Below are 21457 nucleotides of genomic sequence, written 5' to 3' on the forward strand. Positions count from 1 at the left end.
TTCTTGTTTTTGGCCAACCATTGCTTTTACATATCCTTTCTGAGTTCCCAGGAGTCTTGGTGCTTAAATAAACACTCACACCACTTTCCCTGCTCCAGGATTACAGAAAAGCTTCAGCTCTCTGGACTGATTACTAAACTACACACACACAAACACACACCCACGCACACACACACACACCATGCTGGCTTAGAGTAAGCCAGACTATACCAAAGCCAGTGGGAGGCTAACACCACCCATGTCTTAGAGGTAGTCAGTCCACCACAGAAATAGGACAACATGAAGTCATCTTGAAGTTATTATTTATAGGTTAGGCTAGCTTGAGGAACGAAGCTAAGCTAAATTAACGAGATTTAGATCCATACAGACTTGGGGATAGGAAACAGTTGAGAGGAGGAGGATCAAGAATGTCAATATACCCGTACTTCCAATAAACCTGTGCCTGTAGTAATAATAATAGACTGTGTTCATATAGTAGGCGCTTTATCCAAAGCAACGTACGAGGGAGTATTTGAACCTGGAATGTGCAGTCAAATTCCCTCCCTCTCAGCTCCACTGTGTAACTAGTACTTGTTACAAATGTCAAATAAAGGTGGACATTGAACGAGGCAAGTGGGAAGAACAGCACTGCAGACTCGTAGAGGGACGAGAGGAAGAAAAACATAACACTGGTGGCCTCTCTTTTATTTCCCATAATCCCCCGTGTGCCTTAAAACAACACAACGCTCTGCTGCTCCCCTCAGCGCCGCTCGCTCGCTCAGTGGGCCCCTAAAGAAACGTTATTAACCCTATAATGTGTACAGCCTCTGGTCTGCTGCCTCTCTACATTACCAGCGTCTGTGGAGGAGGGGAGCCCTCTCTGAACTGCTCCTCACAATGTTTCTTCCATTGTCTTGCTCGGATTTGTCTTTGTTTTTCTATGACTTCTCTACGGGTTGAGGTTGGTGATAGGTGCTGATCTGTAGGCATCACTAAAGCCCTCTGTGACATTGCTTGTAAAAAGGCATGTATAAATAAACTTTGATCAGATTCAAACATGACAACAAGAGGAGTTCCCTAAAGCGAAGGTCCAGATTCGCTGCCAACGGCAAGACGGTTCTGGAAGCTCAACCTCCCAGGAGGCCTGTACTTAGAGCTCTGTTCTGTAGAGCAGCGCTGAGACTCTGGACCAGACAAGCACTAGTGACCCGCAGAGGAGCCTGGAGAATTCCTGCTGGCTGTGTCTCTACACACAGACTGTTTGCACACACATACACACACAACAAACACGTTCGCACACATTCACACATTCACACACACACACACCCACACACTCTCTCTCTCACACACACCCTTTCAAACACACCCACACAATCTCTCACGCACACACTCTCACAAGACCAGGCATGCATACGGTATTACAGACAGCCAGTAAGGATGATCACCAGTTAGACCCAAGGCCCATTGGCTAAGTTTCCACTATTATCATAGCTGAATTCCAGTGTTCCAACCCCTGTGTGTGTAAAAGGTGGAAGAACAAGCCCTGTGTCTTTGTTCTTGGGGTTTCCAGGGAGATCACCATTTTGGCACGGTTGTCTGAAATGCCAGCAGTGTTAGTTAATGGAGCTAAAGGGCCGGGGATGGCCTCTGGGAGGGGCCGGCGAGGGCCTGGGGCAGACAGGGGGAATGTGGAGCCCCCCGGAGGGGGGACAGTGGAGAGGCCATGTTGACAGGAGTGGCACAGTGTTCCATGCTGGAATCTCCAGATGTGGTGCTTTCTTTCCTCTCTCGAGAGTTATGCTAAGAAGTGGGAGGATTTACCAGCAGTATGCCTCATGGTACCTTATTCATATCTTACATGACAATATCCATCGTTTTTTTCGTAATATGGTTGGGGTTAGGGTTAGTAACTATCTTGATTGATATTGATAAACCTTAAACAGCACAGCCGAGTCTGTTTAAATGAATGAAATATAAACGGAGGAGACGTGCATATTCTGCTTTCTTCCTCCCATCGCCCTGCAAAGACGGAGCGGTAATTAGAAAGGCTTCAGGTTCACGATGACGCAGGGCTGATCTCCAGGTTTACATAACTGGATTACGTGGTCAGAGCACAGGAGCAGCACCAGACAGTGTCTCCAGGTAACGATAGTCTTCCACCCGCGACTCCAGTCGAGCGCTGCAGGATCGGAACCAGAGTACAGTTCATTCAGCTGAGTCCTCCATGAGACAGCCCGGCGCTGGAGGAGGTTAGCCACTCTAGAACCCAGGCCCGGCAGTCTGAGATCTGGTGAGGTTCAACCACAGATCATAGCCATGGGACATGGTAGTATATGGAGCATGGTAATGTTTAAATAAATAACTGTCCAGTCACTGGGTGCCTCTGTAATTAGGGTCCAGCTGAAGACACACTGGCCAGCCTTCTGAGTACTGATTTTTTGGGACTGAGTTCTGTGTTCTGCATGTGTTCTACGTGTGCTCTATGTCCTGTGTGTGTTCTATGTTCTGTGTGTGTTCTATGTTCTGTGTGTGTTCTGTGTGTGTTCTATGTGTGCTCTATGTTCTGTGTGTGTTCTATGTTCTGTGTGTGTTCTATGTTCTGTGTGTGTTTTATGTGTGCTCTATGTTCTGTGTGTGTTCTATGTTCTGTGTGTGTTCTGTGTGTGTTCTATGTTCTGTGTGTGTTCTGTGTGTGCCCTATGTTCTGTGTGTGTTCTATGTTCTGTGTGTGTTCTGTGTGTGCCCTATGTTCTGTGTGTGTTCTATGTTCTGTGTGTCTTCTGTGTGTGTTCTATATGTGCTCTATGTTCTATGTGTGTTCTATGTTCTGTGTGTGTTCTGTGTGTGTTCTATGTTCTGTGTGTGTTTTATGTGTGCTCTATGTTCTGTGTGTGTTCTATGTTCTGTGTGTGTTCTGTGTGTGTTCTGTATCAGACTGGTCCCTCTGTCTTGCTAAGGCTCCTCCACTCCGCATCACATTACCTGTGTTTGTCTCCCCGACAGGAAGACGTGGCATTCTCCATTTCTAATGGTGTGGTAGCTAGCCAGCTGTGTGAAACCAAACAACCGTCCTTACTGTAGTTGGGTGGAGTGGGAATGACCTCATACCTGCTGGGTTTTTCTTTTCTTTTTTTTTTTTAGAGCAAGGGATCTGTTTCTGAGTCCACAGTAGGCTAAGCTCTCCAGCTCACTTATTACTGCTGGTTCGTCTCAGCGGAGTGCGGCTCAAATTCATCTCATACTTCATAACGTAAGTGCATTGGAGGGGAGTTGTTGAGGGCCTGTTGAATTGATCTAAATGTGTGCTAGTCCCAGGAGGTAAAGGGCAGCTGCACCAATCTGCTCCTAGTGGACCCAACCCACCATCTGCATTGTCATGTAATTCATAGATTTGAATTGCGATATTTTCGTTAAGAATTTGTTTGAATTAAGAGTGGATGAATGCACTACGTCAATCAATGCACCACACTGACAAAGCCTATTGTCGTTTTATATATTTTATAACTAGCCTAAATGTATCACATTAGTCATTCATTCACTGTGATCATCTCTAAAACAAATGTGCAAACAACACAGAACTATATATGCAGCCTATAGGCAGGCCACGGGGCCTGTCGGCGACCACCGTGACAGGAGGGCGTGATCTCACGGCGCTAGGACCGTGGCTGTCTGCGCGCACATCCTAGCAGTACGAGAGCTGCGTTGAATTGCTCGCGACCAGTGAAGCTGTTCGCTGCGGTTGCGAGCCATCACCGGGGAAGCACCCTCTGCGCTCATCACTCTCGGAGTCCTGAAACACGACCTGAACCGCCTGGGCTCGTCTCCGGTGCTCTCCCTATGGACTTACAATGCGCAGGATACGGGCCAACGCCATCGCGATTCTGACCGTTGCGTGGATACTGGGAACATTCTATTACCTGTGGCAGGACAATAAACCGCACACATCCCCGTCTTCGGCGTCTCAGGCTCGCGTCGCGGGCGGCCGGAGCCATGGACCGAAGGTCGCTGGCGGGCGGCTGGAGATACACCGAGACGACAGGACTATCCCGCTTATTGTAAGTGACAGGTTGGGGCAAGCAGCTGGAGAAATGGGGGATCAGGATTCAGGAATTGCTGATGTGCTGAAAGATGCAGGTGTGTGTGTGGATGTGTGTATGCGTGTGTGTGTGTGTGTGTGCGCGCGCTTGTGGGTGTGTGTCGCATGTTAATGTGCGGATCGTTGTCTGTGTACAGTAGACAACATAGCCTACAGCACAGCTGGAAAGGGGATATAGTTATCATCTTCATAGATATCAGATTTTGGCGCAAAGAACAAGCGTCGACGCCAAACAGACAAGCCCTAAGAACAGCTGCATATCCTATAATGAACCTACATCCACAGACCTGTGTTTATCAATGCAAGTTGTGGTAATTTGCTATCTTGTGTTGCGCCTAGCAGGACCTTGATTAGCCCCTAAGAGGCTTTCCATAAGTCCAAGAGCTGCACACACTCCTTGCTAAAACACATTCGGTGAAACAAAAGATTCGTATATAGACGACGACCTCGATGGTCAATGTCCAAATTGGATTTGTGCAGACAGAGGCAAACACAGATAGGCCGAACGTCCCCGAGGTCTTCGTGGTGTCTGTTTATTTCTGGTTGTATTTGTTTTAGGTCTGGTGGCCTGCCCGCCTTACCGTGTCAGGTTTAGGCTACACTAGACATGGTGTGAGACCGACTGAGTGTTCCCCAACTATCATAGGCACGAACAACGTTCTGCACGAGCCACACGTTAAACAAGCCATGTCTCGGCCTGTAGTCAGAAATCAGGAATAGTTTAAGAAAAGCACGCTCTACATATTTCAGATTATCATGAAACCATCATAAAGGTTGGACGTGGAAGTAGTTGGATTCAAAAGGGGCTTAATAGACCCATGAATACGGATTAAGTGAAAAACGCAGTGAAACATGTTACTTATCTCTGAGTTCTTTACTAGATGCATGAAAACCTCTCAGCTGTGTTTAGGACTGCACCGCTCTGGATAAGAGCGTCTGCTAAATGACTAAATGTAAATGTAAACAGTTATGAATGGAAGTGTGTAAAATGTGATGGAGTTTCACCTGAAATTCGTATTTGCAGGTGCTTCACCTGGCTCCTTTTTAAAAGTAATAAGATATTTTAGCCTAGATTGGAGAGTGATAGTTTAGAAGGCTCAATTACACCACAAACACATGGGATACTTGTAAATGATCTCAACCTTTGTGGTGGTAAAAAGAAAAGAATGCCAGACTGGCCCATCTTGTGTTTAAATGTGGACAGATGTAGACAACATGGTAGGAAGGAAAAGCCAACTGGATAATTAGAATGTATCTTACCAAGCAGAATATCCTATAGCCCAGATTTCAGTAATGGTAATATATAATGATTCACTTTGGAGTTGGTCAAATTATTTTCTCTAGAACCCAAACACCTGGTGTTTTGGGCATTATTTGGCCTGGCCCCTGCCCAGGTAATGTGACCTGTATAATGATGGGTCAGCCATGACCGCAAACAATGGTGGCTTTACACACTTTATACTTTAACGTTGGAACACTGCATATTATTTGGCTTTTTGTTTTTGACTTAGCAAATAAGGGCACAAGGCGTTTTATATCATTAGATCATCATTATAAACGGTGTGAGTATCCATACATCTGCACAGAAACAGATGTTTCTTTCTTTCACATTCCTTTTTTGTATGCAATCCCTCACCATGCAACACACACGCTGGCTGAGTCGCGTCGAGAGTGGATGAGGCCGCTTTGTGTTCAAGCCCGTTTAGTAGGACATTTATAGAGGGAAGTCCGCCAAAAAACATCTGCTGCTGTGGACTGAAATACTCGAGAAAGTCTCTGTTCAGACACGTCATACTGGGTCATATCTGCCAAGAGTCCAGTTTTCAACACATCAGCGTAGTAAGTTAACAGTAAGCTTGTTTCTGAGATACTGCACTAGGACTTCCCTAGCAACAAGGCGTTGCTGAAAACACGCTCCGAGTGACTTGATTGTCCCAGAAGCTCGATAAAGGATCAGGTGCATCCAAACCAGACAACCACGTGCTAATGGTAGACAAAGATTGGAAACGATTTGTCAGCACTAAATTCAGGCTGATCTGATTCAGATTTAGATTTGGAGAGTCTTTGAAGTCGGCGCTTGAGGCCCAGCAGATTCCACGTTCATCACAAGGATCATATTTATTTCAGGATTAAGTTTTGACGTGCCTTCTGGGCCGACGTCTGATTTTTTCTCTCTCGTGAGAGATGGAAAGTGAGGTCATGGTGGTAGGAGCCTCTTTTCCCGACACACCGTTCATAACACAGGTCTAAAGAATGCAGCTTTCTCACTCTCCCTCACGTTTCCATCCCCTCCCCCCCTCCCCCACCCCCCATCGCTCACCGTTAATCCGTCATCACCTGCTCCGGCCTTCCTCTCTGTCCTCTACTCCTCCCTCCGCCGTCCTCAGAGTAGAGCAGGGCGGTGCACAGAGTACGGCACAGTTGAGTTACTGTTACAACAGCAGGAGCAACAGCGCCCAGACAGATCAGTAAAGATGACACAGACCCCCCCTCCTCCCGACAAACCCCTGCTGGTGTTTTGAGGCGTGCGCTCCGTGCTGCCCCCTGCAGGTGAGCCAGGCTCCGCACGCCGACCCCCAGGGCGGGCTGGTGGGCAGCTTCGACGAGCAGGCCTACCTGCAGGACAAGCAGCTGAGGGAGGGAGATGACCCCTACCGCGAGCACGCCTTCAACCTGCAGGAGAGCGACCGCCTGGGCAGCCAGAGGGCCATCAGAGACACCCGACACTACCGGTGACCAAACACACACTCACACAGACACACACTCACACACAGACATAAACACGCACACACATATATAAACACACACATATATATACACACACACACACTTACACACTCACACTGTACCTGCTGAGATGTCTCTGGGAGTGCTCCAGCTGATGCCCCCTGATCCTGGCTTGCCCCGCCCCCCAGGTGTGCAGCGGTGACCTACGACCCTGAGCTCCCGTCCACCAGCGTCATCATCACCTTCCACAACGAGGCCCGCTCCACCCTACTCCGCACCATCAAGAGGTAACCAACCCTGCGGTAACGTCACAGAGTACAGGCTGGAGCCAGCTGTCTCTAACTCCCTCTTCCACATGCTCTCTCCCTCTCTCTCTTCCCCTCTCTCTCTCTCTGTCTCTCTCTCTCTCTCTCTCTCTCTCTCTCTCTCCCTCCCTCATTCTCTCTCTTGTCCTGCCACCCTTTCTCACCCTCCCTTCCCCTCTACCTCTCTCCCTCTCTCACTCTTCCTCTGCCTCTTTCTTTCTCTCTCTCATTCTCTTCCTTCTCTTTCCACCCTATCCTACCCTTCCTCCCCCTCTTCCTACCTCTCTTTGTCTCTCTCCCTATGCCTATGCTCCCCCCCTCCCCCCCCCCCCTCTCAGTGTCCTCATGCGTAGTCCTGCCCCCCTGATCCAGGAGATCATCCTCATCGACGACTTCAGCTCTGACCGTGAGTTCCTGCTGTCTGCTATTGACTGATTGTTCCTCCTTTGCTCTGTGATTGGCTGATTGCTCTTTCTCTGCTCTTTGAATGGCTGATGGAGATTGTGAGAGGTGGAAGGAGAACAAGCGAGATAAACAAACTGTCAACAAAAACATCTGGAATGTTGTCAGACTGTTATTGGTATTGGTCAACTCCATTTATAGGTACAGCTCCTTGGTTAGAGCATTTGACTGCAGATTTACATTTACATTACATTTAGTCATTTAGCAGACGCTCTTATCCAGAGCGACTTATAGTAAGTACAGGGACATTCCCCCCGAGGCAAGTAGGGTGAAGTGCCTTGCCCAAGGACACAACGTCATTTGGCACAGCCGGGATTCGAACCAACAACCTTCTGATTAATTGCCCGACTCCCTTACCGCTCAGCCTCAGATCACGAGGTTGCAGGTTTTGGTCCTCTTTGGATAAAAGCGTGTGCCAAAAAAACACAATATTACAATCAAATTCAATTATAATAACGAATACAATAATGTTTTCTTTACTATTAATAAAATTGAAGCTGTCAGAAGGCATGAGTCATGCTCACTGGCCATGCTGGAGGTGACTTGCTTGTTCTGCAATAGTAGCTCCAAAAGTTCTATGAGCTCATCAAACACACCCCTCTGATCAGCACCAGGGGTCATCTGGATTCACTCTCTCACACACCCACACCCTCTGTACACACACAATTTTTCACTCAAACACATATTCGTACTCACTTTTGCACGTATACACACGCATATATACACACACACCATACACACACCACACGCACACACATCCCATTACAGTAAAACCATGCAGACTCACGGTCACCTCTGCACTGTAGAATACACACACACTCTCACTCTCACTTTCACACACACACACACACACTCTCTCTCTCTCTCTCTCTCTCTCTCTCTCTCTCTCTCTCTCTCTCTCTCTCTCTCTCACACACACACACACAAATCTGACCCACACTCCTACAGTACCTGGGGGCTAAGCAGCAGGAGGTGTGTTAGGGTCTAATGCTTCACTTCTCCTATTTGCAGGTGTGTGTGACGTGTATGTGGCGTGTATGTGTGTTTATGTGTGTGTGTGTATGTATGTGTATATGTGCATGTGTGTGTGTATGTGTATATGTGCGTGTGTGTGTGTGGTGTGTGTGGTTGGCACGTGTGTGTCTCTGCCAGGGGCCTGCTGGGACAAGCATTAGAGGAGACAGGAACCCCCATCTCCTATTCCCCCCCCCCCCCCAATCCCCCCTCCTCTCTCTCCGGGGATGTACTGGCAGACAGACATAGAGGAAACCTGGGCTGGTGTGTGTGTGGTGTGGGTGTGGGTGTGTGCATGTGTGTGTGTGGTTGGTTGTGTGTGCATACATGTGCTCGTGTGTCAGGGAGTCGGTCAGTGACGGCACAGGGATGGCCAGTCTCTCGGTAACCCTGTTACTGTAATGTTCTCCTTCATTAGAAGAGGACTGTCCTTAATCAGGACCCGAATCTGGGAGGGATGGAACCATGTGACCATTAGAGCCCACACACACACACATACACACACACACTTAGAGTACACACACACACAATTACACACACACACAATTACACACACAGAAGCTTACTTGTTAAAAGTACGCAACATCTGCTTGGTGGCTGTGTGCTACCACTGCCTCTGTCTGAGTGGTGTTCATGTAAATAACACGCACACACCAGCTGTCCCCTTCTGAGGATCGCCATCCCTGGAATACACACACACACACTCTCGCGCACGCACACAAATACGCATACACACATCCTCTTGAACATATCACCACACACACACACACACACACACACACAAAGGGATAGCTCACACGTGAGTTTGGGTCAATGTCGACCCTGCTCCTAATCCTGCTCTCTTCAGGGTGTGGGGATTGGAGTGTGTGCGCACGTGTATGTATGTGTGTGTGTGCGCACTTGTTTGTGCGTGTGTGTGTGTCTGTGTGGTAGAGGAAGGCTCTCAACTCAGCTGCTTTCTGCTCTGTTGATTTATTTCTGGAACAGGAGTAGAGATGATTTGGTGAAATCTGACCTCTGGTCTGAGTTATCCAGTCAGATGACGGATCAACATGTTGTGTTGCTGTTGGTCGTAGGGCTGATTGGTTTCTGATTGGTGTTACTGTAATAAAGTGGTTGAGAAAAGTGTATTATATTAAGATATGTTATTCTAAGCATTTGAATGTTGGGTATTTGTGTGTGTGTACTGTATGTGTGTTTGTTTCTGTATGTTTGTGTTAGTGAATGTGTGTGTGTGTCCATGAGTGTGTGTGTGTGTGTGCATGTGTACGTGTATGTGTGTGAGTACGTGTGTATGTGTGTGTGAGAGCACGCGCATGTGAGTGTGTGTGCGAGTGCATGTGCGTGTGTTTGTGTGTCTGCGTGAGTGTGAGTATGTGTGTGTCTAACGTGATCTCCTCTGCTCCTGCAGCTGATGACTGCCAGCTGCTCTCTCAGATTCCCAAGGTGCACTGCCTGAGGAACGGACGAAGAGAAGGTGAGGGGGGGAGGGAGGTGCCAGGAGGGGGGAGGGAGGGAGGACAAAAGGGACAGGGAGGGTAGGAGGGAGAGAGAGAGGAGATGAGGACGGAGGAGGTCGGGGAGGGGAGGGAGGAGAGAGGGAGAGAATGAGAGGTGGAGGGAAGGAAGGAGAGGGTGAGGGAAAGAGGGAGAGAGAGAGAGGGAGGAGGGAGCACGGATGGGGGTGGAGATCAGAATGCTAGAAGAAGAAGTTTGATGTTTGGGAAAGGAGAAGAATTGATTTACATGAACATTGTTGCAACATCTTATGACATCATAGTTTATTTGACAAAGCTGAGCTTTACAAGCTGGAACAGTACATGTATTGTACAACTATGTACTATTCCGGACATCACATACAGTACCTAGATGAATTCTGGACTTCTGGAAAACGCTGGCAGGCTAGTCAGTTACAGAAGAAGTCAAAACAGAGATAACACACAATAGAATAGAAACCGTTTTTCTGATTCTTGTTTGGGTGGATGACTGTGGTGTCTAACAGCACACACTTCCTCCCCACACTTCCCTTCCTCTCTTCTCTCCTCCTTCACTCTCTCCACACTCTCTCTCTCTCCCCCCCCCCCCCCCAGGGCTGATCCGCTCCAGGGTACGTGGTGCGGGCGCTGCCTCGGCCCCTGTCCTCACGTTCCTGGACAGCCACTGTGAGGTCAACACTGACTGGCTGCAGCCCATGCTCCAGAGGGTCAAGCAGGTACGTCTCTCACACTCTGCAATTACAGCTCTGTACACACACACACATGTACACACACACACACACACACGTACACACACACAGACATGTACACACACACATACGCACACAGACAGACACACACACGTGTGCACACACACACAGACACACACGTGCACACACAGACACGTGCACACACACTCGCACACGCACACGCTCCCTCTCTTGTCTCTGCCCGCTTTGGCCAACATACTGTACAGCAGACTTGCATACAACACACATAAAATACACATACAAACATACATGTTCTTTTACATATACAGTATATATGTACATATATAGATATACTGTACATACACACATACACCGCTCATACATACATACACGTATACAAACAGACAGTGTACAGCCAATGAGTCATTACATAGTGTAAATAGAACCGCAGAAAAGGTGATTTAAAGAAAATAAATAATAAAACATGTTTATGTCATACATTTACATTACATTTAGCAGACGCTCTTATCCAGAGCGACTTACAGTAAGTACAGGGACATTCCCCCCGAGGCAAGTAGAGTGAAGTGCCTTGCCCGAGGACACAACTTCATTTTTGCACGGCCGGGAATCGAACTGGCAACCTTAAGATTACTAGCCCGATTCCCTAACCGCTCAGCCATCTGACTCATAAGCATTATGCCTTGTTCCATTGGCTGTCCCTAAGGTCATGGGAGGCTGCTACAAACGCTGCTGCCAAAATTGCACTGTTGTTTCCAACTAAATAAACCATTTAATCTCTATTTGTAAAAATGTGTTTATAATTTGGGGGGGAAAGTACGTTGTTTGAATTTCTTGAGAAAGATTACATTTGGAGCTCTGTCTCCCTGTGAGCAGAGAGAGCACAGCCTCTCCTTCCTGGGTAGCCAGGTCTGCATGTGACAGCCTGTTTCTATGGCCAGGCTGTTACCAGGGATGTCTGTTTTTACAGCCAGGCTGTTACCAGGGCTGTCTGTTTCTACGGCCAGGCTGTTACCAGGGCTGTCTGTTTCTATGGCCAGGCTGTTACCAGGGCTGTCTGCTGCAGGCTGTTAGCAGGGCTGTCTGTTTCTACGGCCAGGCTGTTAGCAGGGCTGTCTGTTTCTACGGCCAGGCTGTTAGCAGGGCTGTCTGTTTCTACGGCCAGGCTGTTACCAGGGCTGTCTGTTTCTGGGGCTCCCTGAGAGGTAGTCACGCACGGTACAGGACCAGCTGTCTGAGGGCTGTGAGGCTGTGTGTCCCTCTGGTAGGTCAGGCCTTGTGGGGCAATAGAAGCGGGGGTCACAAAAAATATGGGAAAATTGCATTGCTCTTTCTTGGGTATTAAGTAGAAGGGGGAATTGACCGAATTCAGTTCTGCATGAGTTATAAGTAGCTTTCCTCTCTCTCTCTCTCTCTCTCTCTCTCTCTCTCTCTCTCTCTCTCTCTCTCTCTCTCTCTCTCCCTCTCTCTCTGTGTTTTCCCCTCTACTCTCTCTCTGCACCCTCCTCCCACCCGTCTATCTCCCTCTATATTGTCAGTATTGAGGAGAGAGGTGATGTTGTGGAGAGCAACCTTCACGTCAGTAAGGAATGACAGCCAGAGTTCCTGTCTATATCTTTTCCCCGAGTCATCTGTGACCCTGACAGCTGTGCCCCCCCCCCCCCCGCCCCCCCCCCCCAGCACTGTCCTGTCTCGTCTGCATCATTAGTCTCTCTCCCTCTCTCTCAGCCCCCACCCCCTCTGTCCTCCTGTGTCCTCCACATCTCTTTTCTCTTTTTCTTCACTGGAACTCGTTTTGGCTCCCCCTCAATCCGTCTGACCATCACTTTTATTTGACCTAAACCTCCTCCTCCTCCTTTCCTCTCTCTCTGTCTCTCTCTCCCTTTCTCTCTCTTACTCTCTCTCTCAATCTCCCTCCTCGCTCTCTATCAGTTCCTCCTCTCCCCCTGGTTCTGACTCACAAAGCTCTGTTATCACCAGTCTGTCTGACAGCCCTGCAGAGCCTCTCTCACACACACACACACACACACACACAGCTCACAGAGTTCTCCCAGGCTAATGTCTCTGACCTGGGTCTGTTTGTAGGGAGGTGCTGAAAGAATCTGACACGCTGGTAGGAACAACAAACACACTCACAACCTCCCCCCCAGCCCTGCGCTGGCTCTCATACTCACACAAACACTCACACACTCACACACACACACACACTCACACACACGCTCAAATGCTTTTTCTCCTCTCTTTCTTGCTCTCCCTCTCTCTTTTTCTCTCTCCTCTTGCTCTCACGCCCTGACCCCAGGGATGAGACGCAGGGTCAGGAAGTGACCTCACTGGAGAACGAGAACGAGAGAGAGGGGGGGGGGGAGAAAAAAGAGAGATGATCATCATTGACATCCATTTTGGAAATGTAGTCTCCTCTTTTCTCGGAGGGATTAGAGTGACTCATTAAAAACTCCATAAAATGATTATTGGTTAAAGCTGTTGGAAGTGCCGCTTCCCAAAGCTCTTTGGCAAAGTGCTGTTCCACTTTCCCCCCCACACACTTCTGATGCAGAGAACACACAGTTCACTATGGGTTCAATCGCTGTACAAATAGAGATGCCTCTAACCAGAAACAGGCCTTTGGATATTTATGTTGTAAGATAAACTTGTGTGTGTGTGTAGTGTACACAAACACACACACTCACACACACCCCCCCCCCCCCACACACACACAGACACACATACACATTCAGCCTACGCTGGACTGAGGCCGTTTCAGTGCCCCCCAGCCCCCCTGCCCTGTCAGTGCGACTCTCTGGAGGAGTGATCCTACAGAGTGGTCCTTTGAAGCCTGGAGAGTTAAGGGACAATAAGTACAATTTGGGTTGTATATGTGTATGTATGTGTCACTCACCCTGTCCCTCCACCTCCCACTCCATGGTCCCCTCCCTCCCATCCGGCCGCCCAATTCCTCTCTCCCTCAGCCCAGGGCCCCTACCATCTCTGACACTGGTCAACACTACTGGTCATGAGATGTGTGGATTGAAGCGTGCAGCGTGTCAGTGTTGAGATGCTGTGTAACTAACCCTGGTCCTGGTCCTGGTCTCTGTCTCATGTCTCCTGTCTCCTGGTTCCTGGTTCCTGTTATCTGAACCCGGTTCCTTTTTCCTGTGTCCCTGTTTCCTCCCCAGGACCACACCCGGGTGGTCAGCCCCATCATCGATGTCATCAGCCTGGACAACTTTGCCTACCTGGCCGCCTCAGCAGACCTGAGAGGAGGTGAGTGCTGCATCACCACACATACACACACAAACACACGTAAACACAGGCACAAACACACACACAGCATTAGAGTACCCTTCCTCTCTGTACCATGATTATTGGTCTCTGCCTCTGTCTCTCTCATTCTCTCTCCCTCCATTCTTCCCGTCCTCCCAGGGTTTGACTGGAGTTTACACTTCAAATGGGAGCAGATTCCCATTGAGCAGAAGATGGCGAGGAGTGACCCCACGCAGCCAATCAGGTAGAGCTATACAGCCTCTGGCTCCTCCCAGTCTCCCATGTTGGGACTTTTCACCAATCAGGAAGAGCTGTACTACCAGCCTCTCCCAGCTGCTCTGCCAGCGTGTCCTCCTGTCTGACCTCTGGAGGTTGACCTTTGACCTTGCTTGCGCGCAGGACTCCGGTGATCGCCGGGGGCATCTTCGTCATGGACAAGAGCTGGTTCAACCACCTGGGGCAGTATGACACCCACATGGACATCTGGGGGGGGGAGAACTTTGGTGAGACGTCCTCCAGGTGTCGAGCTCGACGGTCCAGAGCTGCTTCAGTACACTGGAAGCTCGAGATCTTCCCTCTCCACTCCTTTACTCTTCCCCCCAATCCTCTCCTCTACCCCCTCCCCCTCCCTCTCCTGTGGTAGGGTAGTTAACTCTGTACCAGGTGGATGTGGGTACAGAGCTAAGTGCACTATAGGGGTAGTAAAGATAAGTGTGTGTGCGCATGCGTTTGTGTCAGGGTGTGTCTATGCATGTGTGTGTGTTTTCACGTGCTTTTGTGTGTGTGGATTTGCTCACCTCTGTGTGTGTGTTCCCTTAATGCTGTGTGTGTGATCACTTACCTCTGTGTCTGTGTGGTTCCGTCCCTCTGTGTGTGTGTGTCTCCAGAGCTGTCGTTCCGGGTGTGGATGTGTGGGGGCAGCCTGGAGATCCTGCCCTGCAGCAGAGTGGGACACGTCTTCAGGAAGCGCCACCCCTACGACTTCCCAGAGGGCAACGCCCTCACCTATATCAAGTGAGCCTTTGCCTTAACAGAAAGATGGGCTGTTATTACAGTATTACGGAGCACAATCTACTGCTGTGTTATTGCTGGACCTGCCAACTTTCTGTGTGTGTCTGTGTGTGTGTGTGTGTCTGCGTGTGTCTCTGTGTGTGTGTGTGTGTGTGTGTAGGAACACGAGGAGAGCAGCAGAGGTGTGGATGGATGAGTATAAGCAGTACTACTACTCAGCAAGACCCTCTGCTCAGGGCAAGGCCTTTGGCAGGTCAGTCACCCTTCTCCACCTTGTTATTATCTTCTACTGTGACCAGGTCCTGTGACCAGGTCCTGTGACCAGGTCCTGTGAAGGTCCCCTTCTCCACCTTCTCATCTACAGTCACAGGTGTCAGTCCCTCTTATCCTCTACACTTTATTATCTGGAGCCACGTCATGGCGTCGCTCCTCAGTATCACTTCCTGCCTCTCTCGCCCTCTCCGGGGATCAAACCACGGTCCTCTGACTCACCCATGCAACTGACCACCTTATATAAACACTGCCAGCTATTCCACCAAAGAAAATAGCCATTCAGTGGTGCGGGTGGGCGGTATTTATACTGAGTTTAACCAGTTCAACTGCGTTACATTAGAAGAGGGTTTTATCAAAAGAGACTTACAAGTAGTGCATTTAGAAAGTTCAGTAGATAATGAAGTGCATAGTTCTAGCTGTATACCAGAGGTCAGAGTCATGGAACAGTCTGTATTGCAGTGTAACACTGTCGAATGAGCTTAAAATGTCTAATTCTGAGTGAGGTTCTCATGTTTGTCCTTCGCTCTCTCTCTCTCTCTCTCTCGCTCTCTCTCTCTCTCTCTCTCTCTCTCTGTCTCTCTCTCTCTCTCTCTCTTCTTCTTGTCTTTTCTTCTATTCTCTCTCTCTCTTCTTGTCTTTTCTTCTATTCTCTCTCTCTCTCTTTCTCTCTCTCCTTCTTGTCTTTTCTTCTATTCTCTCTTCTCTCTCTCCTCTCCTCTCTCTTTTTTCTTCTATTCCATCCTCTTTTCCCTCCTCTTTTCTCTCCTCTTTTTTCTCCTCTTTTCTCTCCTCTTTTCTCCTCACCTCTTTTCTTCTCTCTCTTCTCTCACTCTCCTCTCTTCTCGCCTCTTCTATTCTCTCTCTCCTCGTTCGTCTTCACGTTTGTCGTTCATGGTTCCCTCTCTCATGCAGCATTGCAGATCGAATGATGTTGCGGCGCAAGCTGAACTGCAAGTCCTTCCGCTGGTACATGGAGAACGTTTACCCTGAGCTGAGGTGAGGGCTCACACTTACCCTGGACAACCTTCTTCCATGTATTCATTTAGCGGACGCTTTTATCCAAACCAGAAATACAAATAGTATGGATAGAAAGTTCAGTAGAAGATCAGGGATCAGAAGTGTAGGGTCCCACGGTATTTCTGTGGTTAGAGTCAAGGAACGGTCTTTATTTACCAGGCACAGTGCAGAGTAACCACATCTCAGCTACCAGGCACCTACATTGGAACAATAACACTCCAATAACTCCAATATAACATAAAGCAGCGTCACATCTTAAGTGCAACATCAAAACACTTTTATAAGATGGGTCTGGTGTTAGAGCAGGGCTATTCAAGAGACAGATCGTTTCTGTGGTAATTGCGTACACCGGCCTGGTGCTGTTGCAACATTAGTGTGGCTGTTGTTGTTGTTATGCATGTTCCCCCGGCAACAGATTGAACAGAAAGATTTAGGAGCTAATTACTGCTCTACATCTGGTCTATTGTATTATAACAAGCCCTCTCCTCCTCTCCTCCTCTCCTCCTCTCCTCTCCTCCTCTCCCCCTCTCCTCCTCTCCTCCTCTCCTCCTCTCCTCTCCTCTCCTGCCCCCAGGATCCCAGAGCAGGGGGCAGTGTCCAGTATCCTGAGGCAAGGGGGGCTGTGTCTGGAGACTCAGGGTCCAGACAGCCTGGGGCTGGCAGAGTGCAGGGGCAGCGGCTCCAACCGGCCCCAGTCTCAGGTCAGGAAGATTGACGTTCATTCAGCAGACACTTTCATCCACACCAACATACAAACAGTGCATACAGAAAGTGCATCCAAAAATCAAGGATCAGAAGTGCAAAGTAATCCAGTGGTCAGAGACTAGCAACATCTCAGCTACCCGGCACTAATAATATCTCGATTACAGTATTACATGGGAGGCTACAGTGCAACAATACCATCTCAGTTACAGTATTACATAGTCCAGTGCAGTAAAAACATCATGTAACCTTTGTGTAGCTGTGTAAGTCACTTTTATATCTTGCGGTGTCATGACCCCATGACCATACCAGAGATGGGAGCTGGCGGAGCCTCTTATTCGCCAGCAGGACCTCTGTCTCACCATCTCCGCCTTCAGCGCAGGGTCAAAGGTCAAGATGGAGGCGTGCAGCGTGAAAGAGCCCAGACAGGTAAGAGAATCTGGTCTCAGAGGAGCAGGCAGCCATCACAGCCCTCTGGCCTAAAGCACAGGTCTGGTTTCAGGACCAGAGATGGGGCCATTTTATGAGTACAACAACCTGTTGTTTTACCTAACTTCTGAGCAGCCTCTCTCTGTTCTCCGCATCCCTCTGGGCTTGGGCTGGCTCCAGTAAACTGGTGATTGATGAGAGGGAGGCGAGAGCTTTAACCAGGACCATGTGTGTATGGGGGTGTGGGACGAGGGCCAGGCAGCCCTCTCATCCCACGGCGGCCCCCTCCAGAGGGCCTGCATCTTCATCCCAATGGGAGCTCTTGTTTCCCTTTCACAAGAGGGGGTTTTGTGTGTGCGTGTGACTGCGTGTATGTGCATGTGTGTGTGTGTTTAGGGTTGCCTTAACCTCTGCTTATCAGATCGACTTCATCTCGGTGAACTCAGTGATCTGATGCTAAACTTAACATCTCAAATCTGCTGATGGGGATTGGTGGGTTGCATTTGACTTCGACACACATGCAAGCACAAACAGGTTATGCCCACACACACGCACGTGTGTGCACACACATACACACGCACATGCATAAAAACCGAACAGTAAGGCTGTTCTCAGTCCCCAATAAGAGTCCACATGGTTTTCCTCTGCTCTCATAGTTCCTGGATTGTAGTGGATTGTAGGTCTGATCTGACTAATTCACCATCCAACCCTGAGACTGAACCGTACCAAGGGATTTATAGACAGGACGCTCATAGACCCCAGCCCCATGGGGAGTTATATCGGCTATGTCCATGTCTCATATTTGTCACTGGCTCAGGATACTATAAGTGTTTAAGCGACCGTCAGGAACAAACTGTCCACGGACACACAAGCGTCTCTTTTTCGCTTCCTGGAAAAGTTGCGATATTAGAGCCGCGTGCTGGAGTTGATTAACTTTGTCCTTTACTTTCTGTACGTTTTCAGGACGGACCGGCCAGTTACAATAGAACACTTAAAAAAAACTTTTGATTAAACCCCCTCTATCACTATTTCTCAAGCCAACTGCTCTTGCTCAGCAGAGTCTGAGAAGCCTTTTCTGTGTGAAGGAGCCCCCTGGAGGAGAGGAGGGGAGGAGTGGGTAGTGAGGGGGGTAGGAGAGGGGAGGATAGGAGTGGAGGAGAGGACTGTAGAGGAGGATTGGGGAGGAGTGAAGGCAATGGAGTGGCGGGGAGGATAGGAGCCGAGGGGAGGAGACGAGGAGTTGGGGGGAGGGGTGGTGATGTGGAGGGGAGAGGAGGGGAGAAGTGGAGATGATGGAGTGGAGGGGAGGGGAGGAGGAGAGAAGAAGGAGAGGAGGGGAGAAGTGGAGATGATGGAGTGGAGGGGAGGGGAGGAGGAGAGAAGAAGGAGAGGAGGGGAGGAGTGGAGGTGATGGAGTGTGGGGGAGGAGATGGAGTGGCCTGTCTGGGAGATGGCAGGCTGCTGATCTCTCCAGCTGGGTGTGCTGGGGGTTTCCATTCTCCTCAGAGACACTCCGTCACTCATCTGTCCAGGCCTGCCTCTGTCTGCAGGACTCACTGCTAACTGAAACAAGCTGGTCTCCATTAACAGAACCACTCACGCCCGCAGCCAGGCCACATTCCTATTGTTCCATGCTCTTAATGTTTATTTTTTTGTTAAATTTTTTAACCGTAAGATAATAGCTCAGAGAAAGAAAGAGAGAGAGAGAGAGAGCTCAGAGACAAACTGTGTGAAACTGTGATAATATGTGGTGTGTGTGTGTGTGTGGTGTGTGTGTGTGGTGTGTGTGGTGTGTGTGGTGTAGTGTTGTGATGACACTGTGTGTTGTTCTGAGGCCATGTTATGATGCTCATTCTCTCCACGTGTAGAAGTGGAAACCTAAAGGCCCCGCGCTGCAGCACATGGTCAGCGGACTGTGTCTGGACAGCCAGCCTCCGGCAGGACCCCCAGTCATCAGCCCCTGCCGCCCCCAGGTGGCCAGCCAAGCCTGGGAGCCACAGCTGATCACCTGAGCCCAGCTGGGCGGCCGGCCGGAGGGGGGGAGGCAGATACAGACTGTGCACTAGGACCCAGGAGACCACGCCTGAACACTGACGACTTGGTGGAGGAGGAGAGTAATGATGTCAAGAACCAAGTTTGGTGTTTTTAACTGGAGGCTCCTGTCTGATGTATATGTGGGTGACCAGAGTGCCAATGGAAAGATGAAAGTCCTTTGTGAAGCTGAGAGAGAGAGAGAGAGAGAGAGAGAGAGAGAGAGAGAGAGAGAGAGAGAGAGGATACCTGTACACTTCTTTATTCTCCTGGGTGAAGTGTTTTTTTTAGGTTGTCTATGCTGACGACTGGTACACAATTCATGTTTCATGTTCTGTATCTGTCCTGGTCAACTAACGACCACAGTAGGAATGATAATGATCTCCTCATGGTTAAGTGCTAATTATACCATAGAACGTGTACTGGGGTGCACTTGCAGTAAACAATGACCACCATTTTTTATTTGTTTTGTTATTGCCTAGTCTTAGGTGTAGGTGGGTATGGTCTGCATAAATCTGGACTTTCTTTAATGCTGAAAAGTATCACCATGCAAAACGTTGTCAAGCACATAATTTATTGTTTTGCATGGTCTGACCCAAGAATGTTTTGCTTTTCCTGTATGTAAATATCTGAACCTATTTGATACACAAAAATTTGATGCAAACTGCTTGGATTTTGTGTAAAGTATCCATATGTGGTTTCAAAAATAAAACGTGCTGACACCAAGTGTTTCCAGTTTTTAATGCTGAGTCTCCAGACACAGCCCCCCTTGCCTCAGGATACTGGACACTGCCCCCTGCTCTGGGATCCTGGGGGCAGGAGAGGAGAGGAGAGGAGGAGAGGAGAGGAGAGGAGGAGAGGAGGAGAGGAGGAGGAGGAGAGGAGGAGAGGAGGAGAGGGCTCGTTATATGCAAACTTTCATCAGAGTTGCTGGGATATGCAGCCATGCAACTGCAAGTCATACAATTGAGATTCATTCCGTGAGGAAATGCCAGTTAGTGTGAGACTGACACTGTATGGGATCATAAAGTATATAGTCTAGATCTATCTATGCTTATAGAAAAGTAATTATGATTGAATTGTTATTCAAGTCATTTCATTCTCCTTTTCATATACTTTTAAGAGAAGATTGGGTAACTAATTAGAGTTCAAAGCAATTATCTAACCAATATTGATTTTACGTCTTGAGAAGCCAAGCCAAAAGAGGCTGTTTAAAATGAAGCAGTCCTGAACGTGACCATCCTTTCACATTGTCAGAAAATCGTCAGTGCCGAAAATGTCCACTAGAGTGCAGACTAACCCAACATACAGAAAATGACCGCGTCCTACTTGATTTCCATCCTACTTTATTTCCATTGCTCCTTGACCTTGAGCACATTTGTTAGTGTGTGGGTGTGTGTATGTGTGTGTGTGTGTGTGTGTGTGTGTGTGTGTGTGAGAGAGAGAGAGAGAGAGAGAGAGAGAGAGAGAGAGAGAGAGAGAGAGAGAGTATGTGTGTAATTAATGAGAGGGAATAACAAATAAAACCCACAACAGCACATCCAGCTTTATAACTTTGTCAATCATACTTCTTTTTGTTTTTCACGTAACTTCCACAGTATTTTCCACAGAACTTTTAGCTGGATTCCGGTTTGTAGCTCAACTCCTCAATCCCCGCTCATAGCTATGTGTGGAATGCAGGCTGATACTGATAAACTACTGGCCTTTAAAGAGGGCAGTTCCTCATCAAAATAGGGGGTGGGGTGATCATAACTAGTTTATACAGGCAACCAGACATAGTGGTGAATTGCAATCACTTTAAGATAATCCAAAACGTTATTTTGTTTAGTTGTAGACTGTGTGAGACTAACGATAGGATCCTCATTGCATAATTTCTCTGAAATCTGTGATATTTTTGTATGTTTGACGTTTGTTGTTCTAAAAATATGAAAATAGGTTACACGAATT

The 21457-nt window shown here is 48.5% G+C and overlaps 1 protein-coding gene across 1 annotated transcript; it reads left to right on the forward strand.

Moving 5' to 3' along the window:
- The first annotated feature begins 3713 nt into the window (after window positions 1–3713).
- galnt16 (UDP-N-acetyl-alpha-D-galactosamine:polypeptide N-acetylgalactosaminyltransferase 16) lies at window positions 3714–20230 on the forward strand. Its single transcript, XM_067243626.1, has 15 exons — window positions 3714–4034; window positions 6626–6807; window positions 6991–7089; window positions 7446–7513; window positions 9995–10060; window positions 10674–10795; window positions 13960–14047; window positions 14207–14291; window positions 14447–14550; window positions 14935–15061; window positions 15219–15311; window positions 16244–16327; window positions 16923–17049; window positions 17363–17479; window positions 19348–20230. Exons 1-15 carry the CDS (start codon window positions 3828–3830, stop codon window positions 19489–19491), a joined length of 1713 nt encoding a protein of 570 aa, XP_067099727.1. The 5' UTR covers window positions 3714–3827; the 3' UTR covers window positions 19492–20230.
- The last annotated feature ends 1227 nt before the right edge of the window (window positions 20231–21457 follow it).

This window comes from Osmerus mordax, chromosome 9, assembly GCF_038355195.1.
Source record: "Osmerus mordax isolate fOsmMor3 chromosome 9, fOsmMor3.pri, whole genome shotgun sequence".
NCBI lineage: Eukaryota > Metazoa > Chordata > Actinopteri > Osmeriformes > Osmeridae > Osmerus > Osmerus mordax.